This window comes from Centroberyx gerrardi, chromosome 3 (genome assembly GCF_048128805.1).
Source record: "Centroberyx gerrardi isolate f3 chromosome 3, fCenGer3.hap1.cur.20231027, whole genome shotgun sequence".
Taxonomy (NCBI): Eukaryota; Metazoa; Chordata; class Actinopteri; order Beryciformes; family Berycidae; genus Centroberyx; species Centroberyx gerrardi.
Window position 1 is genome coordinate 7,876,121 of NC_135999.1, and position 19,328 is coordinate 7,895,448.

The 19,328-nt window shown below is 45.4% G+C and overlaps 1 protein-coding gene across 13 annotated transcripts in view; it reads right to left on the bottom strand.

The window, feature by feature from the left end:
* ptprdb (protein tyrosine phosphatase receptor type Db) overlaps positions 1-19,328 on the bottom strand; it is a 62,272-nt gene that overhangs the window by 26,507 nt on the left and 16,437 nt on the right. For 5 of the 13 annotated variants that reach the window (XM_071901799.2, XM_071901804.2, XM_071901800.2 and 2 more), the window contains 19 exons: positions 18,386-18,574; positions 17,008-17,016; positions 14,976-14,993; positions 13,094-13,204; positions 11,947-11,958; positions 11,168-11,437; positions 10,742-10,851; positions 10,032-10,229; positions 9,070-9,195; positions 8,716-8,863; positions 8,383-8,528; positions 8,065-8,209; positions 6,882-7,184; positions 5,409-5,602; positions 4,096-4,122; positions 3,260-3,377; positions 2,315-2,902; positions 1,718-1,812; positions 915-1,171 (listed from right to left, as the gene is read on the bottom strand). In XM_071901799.2, the coding sequence (XP_071757900.1) occupies positions 915-1,171; positions 1,718-1,812; positions 2,315-2,902; positions 3,260-3,377; positions 4,096-4,122; positions 5,409-5,602; positions 6,882-7,184; positions 8,065-8,209; positions 8,383-8,528; positions 8,716-8,863; positions 9,070-9,195; positions 10,032-10,229; positions 10,742-10,851; positions 11,168-11,437; positions 11,947-11,958; positions 13,094-13,204; positions 14,976-14,993; positions 17,008-17,016; positions 18,386-18,574 (3,064 nt within the window). Of the gene's footprint in view, positions 1-914; positions 1,172-1,717; positions 1,813-2,314; positions 2,903-3,259; positions 3,378-4,095; positions 4,123-5,408; positions 5,603-6,881; positions 7,185-8,064; positions 8,210-8,382; positions 8,529-8,715; positions 8,864-9,069; positions 9,196-10,031; positions 10,230-10,741; positions 10,852-11,167; positions 11,438-11,946; positions 11,959-13,093; positions 13,205-13,947; positions 13,957-14,975; positions 14,994-17,007; positions 17,017-18,385; positions 18,575-19,328 lie in introns of all 13 variants that reach the window. The other 8 variants (XM_071901813.2, XM_071901814.2, XM_071901812.2 and 5 more) reach the window with 5 other exon arrangements.

Genomic DNA, 19,328 nt, shown 5'->3' on the forward strand with positions numbered 1-19,328 from the left:
AACTTGTAGCAGCTCTATAGCTGAATGGTAGGTAATTCACAATGATATGTGGCTAAGTCTGGTGGTTTTGTGTAGGAGATACACTCCTTAACATAGTGTATGCTAAAGTCTATGCTCTTTTGGTGTCTATGTTCTCATCACTTAACAGGTAAGTTGACCAATGGGCAAATCTCCCAAAAACTCAAACTTCATAACACAATTTTAAAAATTTGTTTAGAATATATAGATTTGATCCAATTTGGATTTGAACTTTTATTGTCTCAAATAAACTATTTTGAAGTCCAGCAGACTGCAATTCACTGATTCATTGATTTTTGCTGCTATCTTGGACCACATCAGCTGAGCTGGTGTGGTCTCTTGCATTAATACATTACTTCTGAATGTCAAAGAAGACTACAAGGTTTTTGGGACTTGAAAACCCCAAATGCCACCGATGTGACGGAGACTATAGCAGAATGCCTGTGAGAACACGTTAGTGCTCCAGGCTGCGTTTTAGGGATGAATGCTTAGGACTGCATCTATTTGTTATCTATATTTGACCATGGTTACGAACAGCAGCTGAGATTATCAGCTTTGGGCTTTCATTTGGCCTAGTGTGTGAGTTCTCAGACTTGCTTTGCCGCCAGCTCAGAGAAATCCCTCCTGATAGACTAATAAATGAAAAGCAGCAGGGAGGGGAAATAGAGAAAGCATCTCACAGGGTCTATAGAACAATTCATTCCACAATGATCTATTTCGAGAACGTCCCGCAGGGGTTACCGCTGAATAAAAAATGTGTCAAGGAAGTTCTCACAACTGCAAAAAAACAATCATCTATTCATTAAAATAAACTAATGACTCAACCATATCACCAACATGTCCTTTCTCTCTATCCCTCCCTCTCTCCCTCTATCCATCCGTCTGTCCATCCCCACCTGACTTTAGCTGTGGTCTGTACAGTCGGCAGCTGCACAGTCACCATGCCGTCGGCGTTGGTCTTCCCCACCAGGGTGGGTTTGGTCTTCAGGATGTCCGGGGCGGTGGTGGCGGTGACGCGGTGCTGCAGGCCCCCGGCGCTGTTGGCCCGGTTGGTGAGCAGAAAGGAGTACTGGGTGTCCGGCTCCAGGCCGGTGATCAGCTTCTGGGTTTGCTTCCCGTCCACTTCCACAGACTGGCCCTTACCGTACAGGATCTGGACAGGGAGTGGGGGGGAAAGGACAAGATAAGAGTGGGTTACATCATTTGAGAGTTAAAGGCACACTGAAATGAAAAATAACTTATTTGCCTTTTTAGCTCATTCTATCATACGATATACCAATTTGTCAATTTATGACCAAAATGACCAAAAAAGTATTTATTGCATTTTTATATCAAATTCTCATTACTTTTACTTCCTGGAAAACGGAAAATCTTTAGTGGTGACCTCATTGTGTACCAGGAAGCTTAAATAAAAATTCCAACCAATAAAACCATCACAGATTTTTGAACAATCCGGCCCCTCCCATAAAAAAACCCAACTGCCTTTCTCTCCCTAACTGATATCCCATTGATTTACACTTTTGAATGATCCCTCCCTGCGTTATGTCCCACCCCAATATCCTGTTTCAACAGGAAAAACATCATATTATCATATTATGGAATCCAGATGCTCTCAAAATGCAAATTTATTGTGACTTTAAATTTTACACCTAGGTAAGACACACAATATGGCACTACAGGAACTACAAAATGCACTTACAGTGAAGGGCTGGGCGGGGTTCTTGTCTCGGATCTCCCAGGACAGGAGAACAGAGTTCTTCATGGCAGCCTTCACTCTGAAGTTGGTGGCAAACACTGAGGCACAAATAAAAAAACAAAACAAAAACACATTAAAATGACTCCACAGTCCCCTTCAGTCTCACTATAGAACCAAACATGATGGTCTTACCTGTGTATCATCCTCTAGTACCAGTCTCAGACTGGTTTTGTGCTAGTCTAGTACTGGTCTGATCAACACTCAGAGTGACTGGATAGGGATACTTGCCCAAGACTGTTCTCTTACCTTGGTTTGGGAAAAGGACTGGGACTCTAAGACTACAGTGACAAGACAACAACAAAGGACACTTAGGATGTTGTAGCCAGATTGTCTGTTTGTGTTTCTGTGAGTGTGTGTGTATGTGTGTGTGGGACTGAGTGTGCACACAGACACACATGTATACACGTATGTTAAGCTTGAAGACACAGAATACACACGTACAAACATAAACCAGTGATTCTATGAACTGAGCGTCCTGAGCAATGAAGATGGATTGTTGGAATGTGTGTGTGTGTGTATGTATGTTAGCGTGTGTCCTACCTTGGTCTAGCGGCTGCGTCCTAAACTGGACACCGGGGCTGTACGGCCCGGGGCCGACAGCCGTGAACGCGCACACCCTGACATCATACACTGTGTCGGCACTCAGGCCCTCCAACAAAACACTGGACCCTGGAGCTGCCACCACAACCTCCGAGGCGTTCCCTCTACTGTTTATATCCTTGTACAGCACCGAGTACTTCACGATTTTCCCGTTTTGCTCAATCAGGGGCACCGATTTCCACGTGAGCCGGATGGAGGCGGCGGAGGCCCCCTCGGAGATGATGTTCTCCGGGTATCCCCCGGGGGCGTCTTCCGGCGTGGTCACCTCCTTCACCGCCTCCTCTCCGTAGCCCATCTTGTTGCGGGCGGAGAGTCGGAATACGTAGTCGGCCCCCTTGTGAACGTCCTGGGCCGTGTAGCGGCTCTCCTTGGTGGGGAACTCTACCACCGTGAAGGGGAGCACGTCGACGCGGCCGAAGGTGAGGCGGTAGCCCAGGAGCGGGGTGGGGGGGTCGGGGGGCGGGTGCCACTGGAGCAGAGCGGTGCCTGCGTCAGTGGCGCTCACCACCAGTTTGGGCTTCTCAGGCACTGTGGAGAGGGAGAGACAGAGAGAGAGGGAGAGAGAAAGTGACGGTAAGAAAATGATAATTAGACGATAATTACAAAGCACATTATTGATAACCTCAGGCAAAATTGCAAAATATGATTAATACCACGGTGCCAATTGATGGGGATTTTCTAAACCTATTGGCCTCTTACTGGCATGACAAGGTGAGATAGAATGAGACAGAGCCCATTCAGTGATTTAATGGCCTCTAATGATCATTAGTGATGCTATATTCTCACAGATCATTACTAGGGATTCATTTCTTTTAATGTGTGTGTGCGCATGGGTTGGCCTGTGCCTTTCGGTGTGTATAAGTGTGTGTGTGTGTTGACACTCACGCGGCAGGGCGGTGCAGACCGTCTGGGGTTTGCTGCGAGCACCGTCCCCCTTGGCAGTGTAAGCCCCCACTGACACAGAGTAGGCAGTGTCCGCCTTCAGGTCGCCAAGAACCACCTCCTGCAGGACACAACACCATGGTCACCTGCACTGCTGCACAAAGCCAACTGCTTTTGGCGCGTTTAATACACTCAGAAAAAATAGATCAAACTCACAAGAAACAACTCTACCTAAACAACTCTACCTACCAACACTATTAAATGTTATTCTGCTCTCTTCTGTACCAACAATACTTTTTGTTGGGACAGGAGATAAACTTTTAAGTTATTTTTCTCTTTTTTATTGCTCATGCAGTTGCTGCTCGTGGGTTTGTAAGCCAATATACTATATGGGAATATCTCCAAAATGCTCAGAACTCAAAACAACTACAATATCGAATCATCTCACAACACGAAATGTATCAATTAACTACATGGAGCTATTCTTATATAGCTCAAAACTCATTCAGACCTGCTTCCACTAAAACGCACCACATTTTCTTGATTCCTGGAATGTGAAAACCATAAATAATACCAGTATTTTTTAATAACAGGCCACAGCAATATCCACGGGTGACTCATGTCATCAGTCATCTATGTATCTTTCCAGGCTCCTTTATTAAAAAATCCTGGAGTACACAGAACGGCGAAATGAGAGAGCGACCTCCTGCTGGGTGTTAAGCTCTAGCCCCAGCCCTATGAGGTTTTAATGCTACCATCTCATAAATATGACTCATCTACTCTCCATGCTTCATTATTGTTATTGTTAAATAATAGGTTTAAAAAATAGGTTTACTCACATATTGAGTTGAGTCATCGTATTCCCACTGAGCGATGGAACAGGGGAGAGAAAAGAGAAAAAAAGAGGAGGGAAACACACAATACTGAATATTTGGGGTATGATTTAAAATACATCTTCATTCTTATCTTTGCTATACTCAAGTGGCATGTAACATCTAATATCTTGTTATTGAAACAAATATGGAGCTACAGAAGTATCACTTTGTAAGTCAGTGGGTATGTTTAGATAGATAGAAACAGATAGAGAGATACTTTATTTATCCTGGAGGGAAATTTGCTCAAGTTTACATGCATATTAAAATCTGATCTCAACCAGATTAAGGCAATATTCAGACTACAGCAGTTGTCACATAAAGGCCTTAGTCTATTAAACAGTGTAAAGACAGAATCAGTAAAAGCATAATCTGGTTATGCACATCTAGATTTTTGCTCAATCTTTTCTTAAAAGATTCTTAAATGTGCGCATGTGTCAAAAAACAGTCACAGACGGATTGTTTGTTGGACTGTTTGTTGCATTGTGCGTTGCGTTGTTGTAAGCGTATCAACAGCAAAGACACCAAAACAATCAGACGAAAATGTTATAATATTTTTGATCGGCCTAGATGGCCGCAGATTGGCTCTGATTGTGTCACAACCTTCTATCAAAACAAATCTATCAAATAAACCCATATAAACCCAGGACACTGGGGATAAACATGTTATTTCTTTACTGCTTTAGTCCAACTATCACCTTAATCTGATTATTCACTATCACCTTCATCTGATTATTCACTATCACCTTCATCTGCTTATTCACTATCACCTTCATCTGCTTATTCACTATCACCTTCATCTGATTATTCACTATCACCTTAATCTGATTATTCACTATCATCTTAATCTGATTATTCACTATCACCTTCATCTGATTATTCACTATAATCTTAATCTGATTATTCAGTATCATCTTAGTCTGATTATTCAGTATCACCTTAATCTGATTATTCATGATCGCCTTAATCTGATTATTCAATATCACCTTAATCTGATTATTCAGTATCACTTTAATCTAATTATTCACTATCATCTTAATCTGATTATTCGCTATCACTTTAATCTGATTATTCACGATCACCTTAATATGATTATTCACTATCATCTTAATCTGATTATTCGCTATCACTTTAATCTGATTATTCACTATCACTTTAATCTGATTATTCACAGTAACCAGAGTATTATGCACCCACTGTGAGAAAGCATAATTAGGCTTTTCTTAGCAATTGATTACACAGTTCAGTTGATGAGGTGGTAGAGTATATGACTGTGTCACCTGGGAGTCCTCTATAAGGATGTCCTTGATGAGGGGCTGGCCCTGAGGCTCGCCGTAGTTCATCCTCACATAGTGGACTTGGTAGCCTCGGATCTGACCGTGCTGCCGCTCGGGCGCCGGCGCCCGCCATGTCACCCTAGCGGCCGAGGCGTTCACGGTCTCCGCCTCCACCCCTCGCGGAGGACCGCTGGGAACTAGAAATGCATTGTGGGATAGAGGTCAAGGGTCACAGATGATGGATACTCATAAACCTCTGGGGTAAAGGCCCTCTCTTTAGCGGAACAAGTTTTTATCAAAAATGGATTTTTGGGGGGGCAGATAAAAAAATGCTCGGAAGATGGAAAAATTTAAAAATACAACCCTGTAAAAAAAGTCTAAAAGCTGCCCTGATGTCTGGAGGGGTAAAAAAAAGTCAAAATAGTAAAAAAAAAAAAATGAGAGTGCTTGAGGAAAAAACATGGAGGAAAAAAGCAGTGGAGGATAAGAAGCAAATGTAGAGAAAGATAAGAATGGCAGATAGAAAAGGATTTGTTGCCCGGGGCAGATAAACAGTGGCAGGCAGTCAAAGAGAAAATACTGTTATCAAGAAAAACCTCTCTCATGCTGCCAAGAACTACACTTCACCCAAAAAAAATACTGTGAGAAAAACTCAAGCCACCTCTTGCAATCTGATTGACCCACGGATAAACACTCTAAACAAAGCTGGAGTCAGAAAAAGTATATTTCTTATTTGGATCGCTGAAAGTATAGGGAGTATCTAGCAGGAATATCAAAAGTACTGCTGAATATATTGCATATTACAACATATTGTATCGATTGAAGTTAGTTATGTATTCAAACAGATTGTCAGTAGGAAAAGCCAAGGTGAGGGGAAGCCCAAGGTACAGCTACAGGTTAATACAACACTCCTTATACAGAAGTGCTTCCAGCCAAAGGATTTGTCTTGGTATTGTTAGTGGGGGTGTGGGTGGGTGGGGGGGGCATACTGTTCGCCCACATTTGGGATTTTCACAAGAGGATCTTTAGAGAGAGGTAATCCAACCATCCCTTTTCTCAAAAAGAGGGTTTTTTTTAGAAGAAAAAGCAAAATGTAGAAAAAGGTGCTGGTAAAAAAGAGGATAAAAACGGCTGCTGGAGGAAAAAAAGGGTTGCTGTTGACAAGAGAAAAAGCAGCGGTGAGGGAATAGCAGAGGGAGATCTCCGGATGTTGGAGGTTCTAACAGTTTGGCGAGGGAAAAACAGGGAGAGGTTTTCAGGTTCGGAGGGTTTAACAGCGGTTTCCCTAAAATTCACCATCCTTTTGGGTCGCAGCTCCAGACTGGGCGTGCGTTTATTGGCCGGTAGAAGCAGCTTGCTGTTAGTTTAGGATGCTTTGAGCTCATTAGGAGGTTATGTTAGAGGGTCTGAGGAAGCCATTGTTAGTGGGGCGGACCATCCTAAGACAGGCACGGGGGAGGTGGTTTGGGAACGTACCATCTTCCTCGGTGCGGATAAGCAGCTGTAAGCTTTCCGGCCCCTCTCCGGCTTCCGTCTGCGCCCGTACCGTTACGCCGTACTCCGTCCACTTCTCTAGGTTTTCCAGCAGGTACGGAGAACTTTCCGGCGGAATCCCATCGACTCTTTTTGAGGTTTTGTTGCCCTCGGTGGTGGAGTACTGGATGGAGTATCCCGTAATGACGCCGTTCTGAAACTCCACAGGGGGCGGAGCCCAACTTACCAGGATGCTGGTAGAACTGGGACTGGTGCATGCGACCTCCTGGGGAGGTGCTGAAGGAACTGATTGGCCAGTTTGGAGGAGGCAGGGGTTGTTTGGGTAAATGTTATTGGTTGTGTGTGCAATTCGTTGTTGGGTGGGTGGAGAGGTGAGGGAGTGAGGTTTGCAGTGGAGGAATGGGGATGACGATGAGCAGACGAGAGACAGAGAACAAAAAACAAAGAAACATAAAATGAAAACAAAACACTGGCGACCCGAGGCCCTAAAGAAAATGACCCTGTGACTAGAAAGCAAGATGACTGAACGAACATACTGAATGACGGGTGTCAACTTCCATTTGATGGAAATGTTGACTAATGAAAACGAGTGAATGAGTTAAAAGATAGATGCAACACACAAACACTGACTACAGCTGACATTAAACACAAAAACATACCTGTCCATAACGTACTTGTCCTTATAGCCTAGTCAAGCCTCTGTGCTTGATCCATGACGGTGTTCTCATCTCTAGCTACAAACCTTTGACCTCTTACCTTTGTTTTTTTAACTGAGTTTCTAACAGACCTCAGATTCATGGCCAACAAATTAGGTATTACTGAGCTGTCAATCATCATTGAGTTGTTTAGTGCTATATTTGTTGAAATACTGAATCTGAGGTCTGTTAAGGTCTGGATTCATGATGGCCCCATTCTGACAATGCAAAAAAGCCATTCTGCCAATTGGCAAACGTTTTACCATTATACCGTAGAAGTTGTGATGTCAAACCTTGCATTGAATGTAACTCTGATGTATTCTTATTTTTGCATTGTCAAAAATGAGACCTGTTTCTTTCTCTCTCTCTCTCTCTCTCTCTCTCTCTCTCTCTCTCTCTCTGTCTCACACACACACACACACACACACACACACACACTCCCACTCAGCCGTGCGTGTGCTTGGACCTACGTGTCTGCGGCGTGTCGATGGACACCTCGTTGGTGTACGCTCCGATCCCATGCTTGCTCCTGGCAGCCAGCTGGAAGGTGTAGGTGGAGAACGGCTTCAGGTTCTTCAGCAGGTAGGAGGTGGTGGGCTCAAAGCTCACCTTCTTCTAAAGGGGAAGGGAGACAGGGACACAGGCACAGCGGACACAGATCAGGTTTTGATCATCTTTCTGCCTGCCCAGCCCTCACTCCATCCATCCACTGATCCATCCATGCATCATCCATCCATCCAACCATCCATGAGTTTACTCGTCCAGGCCCTCCGCCCCTCCCTCCTCACCTCCTCTGTGTCGTCGGCTCGTCGGTAGACCAGTTCATATCCTGTGATCTGGTTGTCGGGGCCGCTCTGGGGCGGGGCCACCCAGGACAGCAGGATGCTGGTCTCTGACTTGGCCTCGCCCTTAAAGTCTGACGGCTGGGATGGAACTAAAGAGAGTTGGGGAAAGACAGGATTAGTAAAGGCGAGCTCAGGACTTTCGTATATGCCATTTTGTAGATGCTATTAAGTGTCTTATCTCTCTCTCTCTCTCTCTCGCTCTCTCTCTCACACACACACACACACACACACACACACACACATACACATGACCTTCCCACACGCCCCGTCTCCTACCTCCAGTCTTGGCTATGATCTGCAGGTCCTGGGACAGGGGTCCGTCCCCTACAGAGGTGAAGGCCAGGACTCTGATGTAATAGGTCTTGTTAGGAATCAGACCCTGGATGGTGATGAAGTTAGCGCTGCGCACCATCTGCTTCTCCCACTGCACAGCACAATACACATGGATGCACACACACACACACACACACACACACACACACACACACACACACACACACACACATACAGACACACCCAGACAACACAGACCATCAGCGGTTAACACAAATGAACAAAGTAGCAGAGCAAAGTCATCCACACACACACACACTCACGCACGCACACGCACACACACATGCAGGGACACACCTGGTTGACTGGCAGTGTGTTGTCAGAGGTGTAGTAGACTCTGTAGCCCACCACCTGTCCGTTGGCCTCCTCCGGCTCATCCCAGTGGATGATAGCTGTTGTGGTGCTCAGCATGCGACCTCTGACCTGGAGGACGAACAGCAGGGAAAACTTCAACAGAACTGTCAGTGATGAAATGTACTGAAACTTCACTGGAGCTAATTTTGCTGAAACCGGGGCGGAAACCGGGGCTGAGAACAGGGGGGGGCAATTTGAGAGAAGACAGAATGTAATCAAGATTTATGTAAAATGCTGGCGTGTTAATCAGAATAAGAGGCGGTTAATCATATAACAGTCAATTAGGTGAAGTGTTTCTGAGGGAAACAAACATAATGACTCAGAGTTAAGGTGAAATCCGCTTGTTTTTCTAACATTGTATAGTATATATTATACTTCGCAACAGGTCTCCTTCAGGACAAATATCAAAGCAAAGATTCAATCAAAGGGAAATCAGTAGGAGGTGCTCTGTTACATTACCAGACTCTCCTTGAGTAATCAAAACAGATTTTATTCAAGGGAAATTCATTATTTAATTTAATTCACTCATATACACTATGCGTGTTAACATTCATTTAAAGTCCCCATGAAATTCCCATTACTTTTACTTCCTGGAAAACGTGTATTTTTAATGGTGACCTGAGTGGTGCTGTACCAGTAGGTGTAAATATAAACTTCTAACCAATAAAACCATCGGATTTTTGAACAATCCCGCCCCTCTGCACCCCTCCCATCAAATAAAACTGCCTTCTCTCCCTGACTGATATTCCATTGGTTTACTGAATGATTCCTCACTACGTTATGTCCCGCCCCAACATCCTGTTTCAACAGGTAATGCATCAAATCAAGGAAGTAAAGATGCCGTTTCATGGGGTGTTTAAACCTAACGATAATTCTGCTTTATCCATTCAGACGCTCTCCCTGACCTGTCTCGGGGGCGAGGAGGGGGCCTGCTCGGCCGTGCGGGCCTCCACCACCTCGCTGGACGGGCCCTGGCCGATGGTGTTGACCGCCGCCACCCGGAAGTCGTAGTGGGAGTACGGGCTGAGGCCGCCCACGCTGTAGCGCGTCGTGGCGATGCCGTCGATCTCTTTGTAGGGGTCCTCTGAGCCTTTGGAGCGGTGCTGGAGAGGGCAGGAGAGACAGAAAGGGAGATGGAGGGAGAGGAAGAACGCATGCATGGTTCAATACCCAGAAATCATGTAATGTGACGCCAGTAAAGTGCACATATCATGCTCGTGTTTACCAACCCAGCTGATCTCTGATGCTTTTGCTTATAGCAAAGGGGACAAGAGAAGCAAAAGATCTAATGTTGGTGAGTCCAGCTTTCTATGGACGGAGCGCTTGATCGCTGCTACTTAGCAGTTTGTATTTTGCTCTAAAGTTCGTCAATTTGTTCCTGTGGGTGAAGAAGTGTCCATACTCAACAACAGAATTTCATTTGGGAAAATAGGAGGAATCGTCAACATCTCAATTAGTGGGAATGGGACAATTTTCTCTGTTGCAGCCCCACTTTGTGATTTGGGCTGATAAGATGCCTGCCTAGTGCAGCTTTAACCATCTTATTAATGTTATTAATGTGCTTGGGTGAGTGCAAAATGTGATGTGTGTGTGTGTGCGTGTGTCTGTAACTCACCTGTATAATGTAGTAGGACACAGGTTCAGGGTTGCCAGAGTCCCAGGTGAGAGTAATGCTTGTTGCAGTTCTCTCTGTCACCACAGGAGTGCCAGGAGCCTTGGGCAGAGCTGAGAGAGAGAGGGAGAGAGAGAGAGAGAGAGAGAGGAGAGATACTTTATATCTCTTTTGTAGTGGAAATTATTTTCCTTTTTCTACTCTGAGTACACATCCACAGAAAGGAGAGGGAGGATGAAGGTTGCGTGCTTTTTTCCCTCCTAACCAAAGTGTTACTGGAGGCAAGGTCAAACCGTCACTTAGTCTCTTCTTCTCTTTGTTGCACATGCATGAGCACTCTCCCCCCCGCCCACCTCATCCTCCCCCCTCCCCTCCCCCTCCCACCAGCCCGCACGCCTCCTCGCACACCGATGCCGATCGGCGCCCAACCTTTGACGATGATCTGCGCCACGGCCTCGATCACGCCCAGCGTCGACATGGCGACGCACGTGTAGTTGTTGGACTGGCGCACGTCGGTCAGCTCCAGGACGTTGCGGCCGATGGGCATGTCGTCCTCGGGCGTCAGGTCCTCCGCCCCCAGCATCCACTTCACGTACGGCATGGGGGAGCCCACCGCCACGCAGGTGATGTTGACGTTGCCCCCCGGCATGATCTCGCTGTCAGCGGGGGGGATGGAGAACCGCGGGGGGACACGGCGCACTGGAACCGCAAAGAAGAGGGACGATTAGCGAGCGGTTTCATGTGACGTGCAGTGGGTTACAATTAGGTTATATGCGGTGTAGATGACTGTAGATGATTATTTTTCGTGCTTTTGGATGGGACAAGTTGCATGGCGTTCAGGCTTTGAAGCATGAAAAAACACAGATAGTCACCAGCATGTGATATCAAAATGTTTTATTCATGGTGTTTTTATAGGTGTGCACCATTAAATATTTGATGAAGTGAAACACAAAAGATACTCAAAAAAAACCTCACAGCAAACACACATGCACTCACAGAAAAACAACAACACAACAACAAAAAAAACCCAACAAGTACACAGGGTACAGTTTATCTCGAAGGAGCAAACTGCACAGGCAGGTTCAAGGCATCAATACTGCACATACAGCAGAGACACGAGCACAAATGGCAGCTTAATGGAAGAAAGGGAAATGCTCGGGAGAGACAAAAGGCTCCAAAAAGCCACACTGTCGTTACTGTATACCAACCTTCTCGCAGCTCTGGAGAGGAGGGAGGGAGGACAGAGCGCGGCGGGAGGAGGAAGAGAGAAGGAGAGAGAAGAGAGAGAAGGGCAAACGGAACACATCAGAGAAGAGATGGGAGGCGGAGAGAAGAGAGAGCCGGAGACGCGGCGAGGCGGCAGCGGCGCGAGAGGGAAAGCAGAGGAGAGAGAAGATGAAGATGGAGAAAGGAAGAAAGAAGGAAAGAGGGAGAGGGGAGAGGACGGAGGAGAAAGAGAGAAGGCCACAGTCAGTGTGTTGGCTGAAGGCTTCCAGTTTAAGGCGGCCTCCACTGCTGGCGGTCTCCATAGACCGCCTGTCAAACACTCACTGAGCAGCACTGCAAAATTTTACTGGCCCTGCAAGCACTGTTAGCCTCACATCACTGACTCCGTGGTGTTTGTGTATGTGTGCGCGTGTGTGTGTGTTTATGTATGTATTTTTAGTGTATGACATAGATGTGTGTGTGTGTAGTGTGTAGTGTGTGTGTGCATCCAATTGTGTGTGTTTCTTATCCCTGGGAGTGATGTTAGAGTCAGAAAAGCATGCTATGCTGTTTAAAGCCGTTTTTTTTTTTTTCGCCGGGCAGACAACAGAGCAAAGGGCCCGGGGAACAAAAACGTCTCGGAGATTCAAACATTCGGTGGGTATTTGTGTGTGTCTGTGTATGTGTGCGTGTGTGTGTGTGTGAGAAGGACCAGAGAGGGAAACAGTGCCTGAGGAGGTGAGCTGCCTGTCAGATTTGGGGAGAAACACAAGTCTTAACCAGACAATGATTTGGTTTTTCTCTGAGGTCTAAAGGCTAAGAAGGGAGGGCGGAGAGATTAATAGCCTGGGTGAGACATTCAGCCCTCCCTCAATGGAAGTAAAGGCGTCTCCCATTTAAGAACCATCCTGCTTTACGACTTGGCACTATCTGGCTTTATGGCAAAGAATATAACACAGCAGATTTCATTAATATCATTAATATGATAAATGCACAACCCTAATAGATCATTTTTATTCACTAGAATGTAAAAAAAACTTAGATTTCCCAATTTGTGCATCCAGTAACCCTAAAATTGAAGCACTGTACTTAGAGTGTGGTTCTAAGAGAGCAGGTTGCCAGTTTGGCTGTTATCCCCCCCTCCCTTACCTCTGACATAGAGGTTGGCTGGGGTAGAATAGCGTGTCCCATCGCTGTTGGTGGCAACACACTCATACTTCCCCTGGTCTGACTCCTCACTCAGCTCTATCTGGAGGGCACCTGGATGGATGGAGGGATGGAGAAGGAGAGAGAGAGAGAGAGAGAGAGAGAGAGAGAGAGGGAAAGAGAGAGAGAGAGCCAGACAGAAAGGAAGAGAGAGCAATCACAAACAGTGCAAGACATCTCATAATTGTGCATAGTAAATGACACATCAACATAGAAATGGGAAGAATTGCATAAAAAGGGTAAATGAGTCTGGATCAACTGAGGGGGGGGGGGGGTTCAGCAAAAACAAGCTGAACTCTGGGCTAAAAAGGGGGGGCCAAATCTATGGGGAGACATTAACAAGTTTCTACCAGTGGCAGCAAAAATCCGCCCAAAACAAGGGTCAGCTGCCTTATTTGGAAATTGAAAGAAAAAAACGAAAATGCACTGATAGAAAGCCTACAAAAAACGGAGAATGTTCTTCATGCAAGCCAGACACAAATAAACAAACCAGCCAAAAATGTTGAGAAATCCAGTCACAATACAATATTTTGAAAAGTCTTCGCTGAAAATTGAGATACAGTTATATTAGGGAGTTCAAACAAAGTTCATTTTTTAGTTTTCAAGGATAAAATTGGACCAAGCTATTGCCATGGCAATAAGATATCCCCAACCCAGTTAGAATCCACCAATGGGATCAGGAGTGTGATGTCATTTAAAACCCACCCAATAAGGAGGTAAAGACATCAACCAACCTCCATCAAGGCCAACAGATACAAAAAAAAAGGAACGACATACGCAAAGCCTTGGAAAGGGACCGATGCTTTCTCGCTCCCTGAAAATAGAAAAACTGTCAAAAAAGTCAACAAGAGGTTTTTACAGATGGTGTGGTAAGGCAAAAAAGCGCCCATAAAAAACTTTATCAAAAAAGTGGTTGTTTGGGGCTTTTTGTCAGTAATGAGAGAGAAAAGAGAAAAGAATTTGGATTTTGAATGGTAAAAAACGAGAATAAATGTAGGTTTGTGTGTGTGTGTGTGTGTGTGTGTGTGTGTGTGTGTGCGCGAGCATCTCTGCAAGTGTGTCTGAGTCTTCACCATCTGGACTTTTCAGGCTGAGTGCATAACAGCTGGGAGGGAAAAACAAAACTGGGGCGTTTGATTGGGCGAGTATAGACGAGGTAGGACGAGAGGAGGGGTCAAGATCAGGTCAAGACCCCCCTCTCCCAAAAAAAGAAAGAAGGAAACAAACTCAGGCCCACAAAAACAAAGAATAAAGAACCAAACAAACAGAGGGAAAAGTGATAGTATGCTTCGTCACCTCAAACTGAGCAACAGAGGAGTAAAACCCAAGTCGTAAAAACACAACAAGCCAAAGACGGAAAAACGAAGCAGACGTGGTAAAAAGCGAAATGGCGTTAAAACAAATGGAATGGGGAGACGGAGGAGAGATCCACAATATGGTGAAGGAAGGAAGCGATGGGGTTTCCGAAGTGTTACGGAGTAAATGCGGTTGAGGTTGAGATGGAGGAATGAAGGGATGAAGGGATGACGGAAGACGAGAGGAGGGGCAGGCGATTAAAAGTCAGTGTATAATGAATTGCTTGCTCAATTCCAATTCCCCCTCTGGCCGCTATCGCCACGCACTTCTTTCAGATCTGAAGCAGCTGGATGGGTATTACCACTATGGCCGAGTCTCAGTGTGTAACCGCTGGAGAACAACAAGCCTGGACTAATCCCATATTGATTAACCCAACCACAGCTTTTCAGATCTATGAGAGAAGCAGAAAACTACGGGGTTGGAATGGAATCAGGCCACTGTGTCGTGTCGGTCCTCCCAGCAGTCTTACCTCGTATGGGCGTGCCACCTGAGTGGGCAATGAATGCACGAGATTAGAGAGGAAGAAGAAGAAGAAAATGTTAGTACCACAGGAGGAGGAAGGGGAGAAGGAGGGTGGGATACTGAAAGAAGGGGGGAGCAAAAGGGGGGTTGGGGGGCTTGGGAAGGAGAAGAATCAAATTTTAGAGAGAAAGACTCAATATACAGATCCTTAGAGAGTGAGAGGAAGAGAGAGAGAGAGAGAGGCAAAGAAAAGAGAGAGAAAAAGACAGAATAAATAACGTAAATAAAGGCAGAATAAGCCTGAGAGGAGAGAGACAGATACTAGATAGACAGAGTGACAGACAGTGACAGAGCTATAAGGAGATGGGTTATTGATTTGACTTCATTGACTTGCAGCAGGGGCAGATGTGGCTGTGGGAGGTGGGCGGTGTCTACGCTGCGCTAGGACACGTCTGCACAGCACTAGTCCTCCTCTGGGGGAGTCATGTGGGTCTCTAAGAGGTGGACTGGGTCTCAGTATACTAACTGCCTTGAGTCTCAACTTCTTCCTCCACACAGGTCGAAAACAACGAGGTCAGTGCAAGGATGGACTTACTCTAATTCTGTTCTTTTAATTCTCTAGGATGCTTTCCAAGAGTAGTGTGGTGCATTTAGTAAAGTACAGTACACAACACATACTAGATTGTGTAAGTGTTTTCTATTCTTGAAGGAAAAATCCACCCTAAAACACTTTAACACTGTTAAAACAAACAGTTTTTGTAAGTGATGTACTTTACATTTCTGCGCCCATTTTGTTGTCTGGTGGTGTGTTTTTCTTATTCCCGCGGATAACCGGCCAAGCGTAGACGATGTGATGTTGAGATACTTCCAGTGCAGCTACTTTGGAGTTTAATAGCAGAAAATTCTTCAGCTGTCTGGTGTCAGTCCCTCAGAGTAAAAGAGCAAGGGCTTCTGTCTAGACTCACCATTTTGCACCGATGTTCAACAACCATACAGGGAGAAATCCATCATAGAAGAGGAAGAGATATCAATTTCTCTGCAGACATCAGCCTCAATTGACCAGAATGCAATGCAGCCACAAGACATGTTGCGTTTTGAGTAAGGGCGCTACTCTAGCAGTTTCTAAATGTGAAAACCTCTTGCTCTGCTATCGCTATCACTCTCACCACTTATATGTAGTGAATGCAACAAGTCCAGGCGACTTCTCTGGGAATTGTTGAAAGGCATTCTGGGAAATGTAGGAAATCACTGACTGAGGCAGGTTGAGGGAAAGTCGGTACATCAAATAAGGTAACTTAAAACACTTAAAAAAATAACTCCTGGAATGCACTGACAGATTGATGATTTATAACAGTGTAAGAGTATCCAAGGGTGGACTTTTCCTCTGATTTGCCTGGTTAAACTATGCTGAAGCAAAAAAAGTCAAAATGTACATGGCCAATCAATCCTTTTCTTCTATGCAGTAGTATGCAGGTTAGCAGGAGGACTCAGTATATATACTGTACAGTCTGAAACCTAGTAGCCATTGATTTTCTAACAGTGGCTCCACTAGAATCCTACCTAACAGCCATCTGGAGTTGATGGCTTATTGACTGGTAACTCTATACAGCAGAGGGGAGAGAGTGATTGAGTGAGTGAGTGAGGAAAAGAGAGTGATTGAATAAGTGCGGGAGCGGAGGAGTAAATAGGTGAGTGTGAGGAGAAAGTTATATTCATTTTTTTGGGTGTGGGAAGGGTGTAGGTGCACAGGTGAGGGTGAGGCCAGCTACCTCTAGGGTGACAGAAACGTGTGTGTGTGTGTGCGTGTCTGTGTGTGTGCATCCTGTGTGCAGCGTCTATGTTACACTACTTAAGAGTGTGTGTGTGGGTGTGCGTCTGTGTGACATATTATCTGTGTGACCGTTAGTAAAATGCATGCCATGCATTTTAATAACAGCTCAGTATTGTAAAGGTGAGCAGCAGCAGCAACAGTAGCAACATTAGTGTGTATAGAGAGATAGACAGAGTGAGGGTGTGGGCCTCGGAACAGAAGCACTTACCAAAGGACTCTGTGGTTAAAAAGATACAAAGAGAAAAGAAACAGCATAGACATGGCATTACAATCGGAACCACTGGTTACACAGAGGAGTTGACTTAGTAGAAACACCTTGAACAGTACTGGAACTCCAAAAAGGTCAAGGATATTGATTATCTACACAGAGCTTTGTGCTAAAAAGAGTTGTAAAAGTCAAGACTAGAACATCATGATCTATTTGTGTAATCATCACATAGAAGAGCAAGACTAAAATACCAAATATTTGTGTTGACATTTTGAGTTGTAACAATTGCTAACTTTTCTATTTTTTTTTGTTTTTTTTGTTTTTTTGGTAACATAAAGGTCAAAGAGGGGAGTCTGAACAGGGTTGAGCCAGAGATGAAAACAGGGACAGAAGCAGAGAGGTTGTTATCCAGTCATAAAGAAGCCAGAGAGTTGGGTGTCCAATCACAAGGAGAGGGGGTTTTGGGGTCCAGAGTTGGACCCTGGAAGCAGGAGGAGGACTGAGGAGGAGGGAGGGGGTCTTAGCTACAACATGTGGCGATCTCACACACTACTGTGGCTATAGGAAACAGCAGAAGGATTGAATGGCTGACTGTAACAGAATTTCTTACTTTGTTTTTAGCATTTCTTTCTCTTTGAATGCAACAAAGTCGGTCAATGTGTTTCTACAAATAACATGGATAGAATGTCTGTGAGTCAGTGTCGCGCCCACGCGGGACACACTTTCAGATCCATGGAAATGAAGAAAGAGAAGTTCATTTGATCATTTAGTCACAGCAGTGAGATATCTTGGAGAGGCCATTCCTGCTGTACATGCCACCATCACCTCAGTTTACACAGCTTTTGGAATCAATACAAATACTTTTCAATGGAGACATTTCTTGAGATACGAATGTGTATCCTTCAAATGATTTTAGGAGGTTTTTAAGCGAAGCGAAAAAGGTAAACCTTTCATGATGGTGATTTGCATAGGAAGACCTCAGGGAGTTCGGAGAAAAGCAGAGAGAGTTGGGAGGCGCCGGATTCGGTTTTTTAAGGCCTTGAAGAGTTTAGGAGGTTGGCAACCATACACAGTCAACTCATACCACGGGAGCAGAGAGGAGCAGCTGAGGAATACAGCCAATAACCACGGCAGAAGGAGTGTGGAGCAGCAATAAGAAAAGGGTGAACGAGGGCAAGAGAAACAGAAGTATTGTGGGAATAGAAAAAGAGAGAAAGGGGTGGGAGGGAAAGATAGAAGAAGGGAGGGAGGGAGTGGATGTAGAGAGAGGGCCCAGAGAGAATAGGGATAAAAGCAAAGCAGAAGGAAGAAAAAAAACTTAAGGGAGGAAATAAAGAGCGGGATCGAGGGGAATGGAGGGATAAAACCCGTCGGTTACCTGAGCGGAGCTGCTTGATTCGCCCGTTGTTATTGGACGTGTTGACCGGCAGGAAATCCTTGAACCAGGTGATTTCCGGGTCGGGGTTGCCGCTAGCGGCGCAGAGCATGGTGGCGGTCCGAGAGCGCTCCACCACCTTCAGCTGGGGACCCATGTCTATGGTGGGGAACCCCGAGGGCAGCTGGTCCTCTGGAAGAGTTAAATACAGGAGTCAGACACAGCTAGACACAGCTCACCTAGAGCATGGGAACGTCCTCAGGGCTTTCGCCGTATAACATCAAAAACAGACCGTCTGTGTTCAGTATAGTGGATAACATGATGCTGCAGACATGGAGGGACACGGGTTAAGCTCTGAACTTAGCAGGTACGGTCTTTCCCGGGTGGAGGGGTAGAAAGGAAACTCGTCCTCACGAAGAATCCAATGCAGGAATCAGATTTTGATTCAAAAATATGCTTCACAACAGTTTCCCAGCCCCAAGGCAGGCCTCCAGAAGAATCAAAAAGCGAGGTCAAACAGAATAAGTAACATTTTGGTCCACCTGACAAACTATCTCGCGGAAGCCTTAGGCAAACCGCTCTTCGAATAAGAATCAATTGAGAATCAAATAGTGTCTATTCTACTGGGAATCAGTAACAATTGAGCTGGGTTTTTGTCTACTGCACAGAGCCCTCTTTGGAGGCTCACCCTCTGTATGAATCCAATAGATGAGTCCAATAAAGTCACTTCCACTGGGACAGACAGCCTTTTGGGACGGCAAATCAAATGCGAATTCGCAGACAGCCGAGGCAATTAAATCAAACATGAAGAGTCATTTCACTGTGATAAAGGAAATCAAAGGCGGTGGGCCAACTTCATTCAATTGAAGTGGGAGATTTAAGAGAGGGGAGGGGACGAGGCTTGGAGGAGGTGTGGGGGGGGGGGGGGGGGGGGGATCAAAGGGGG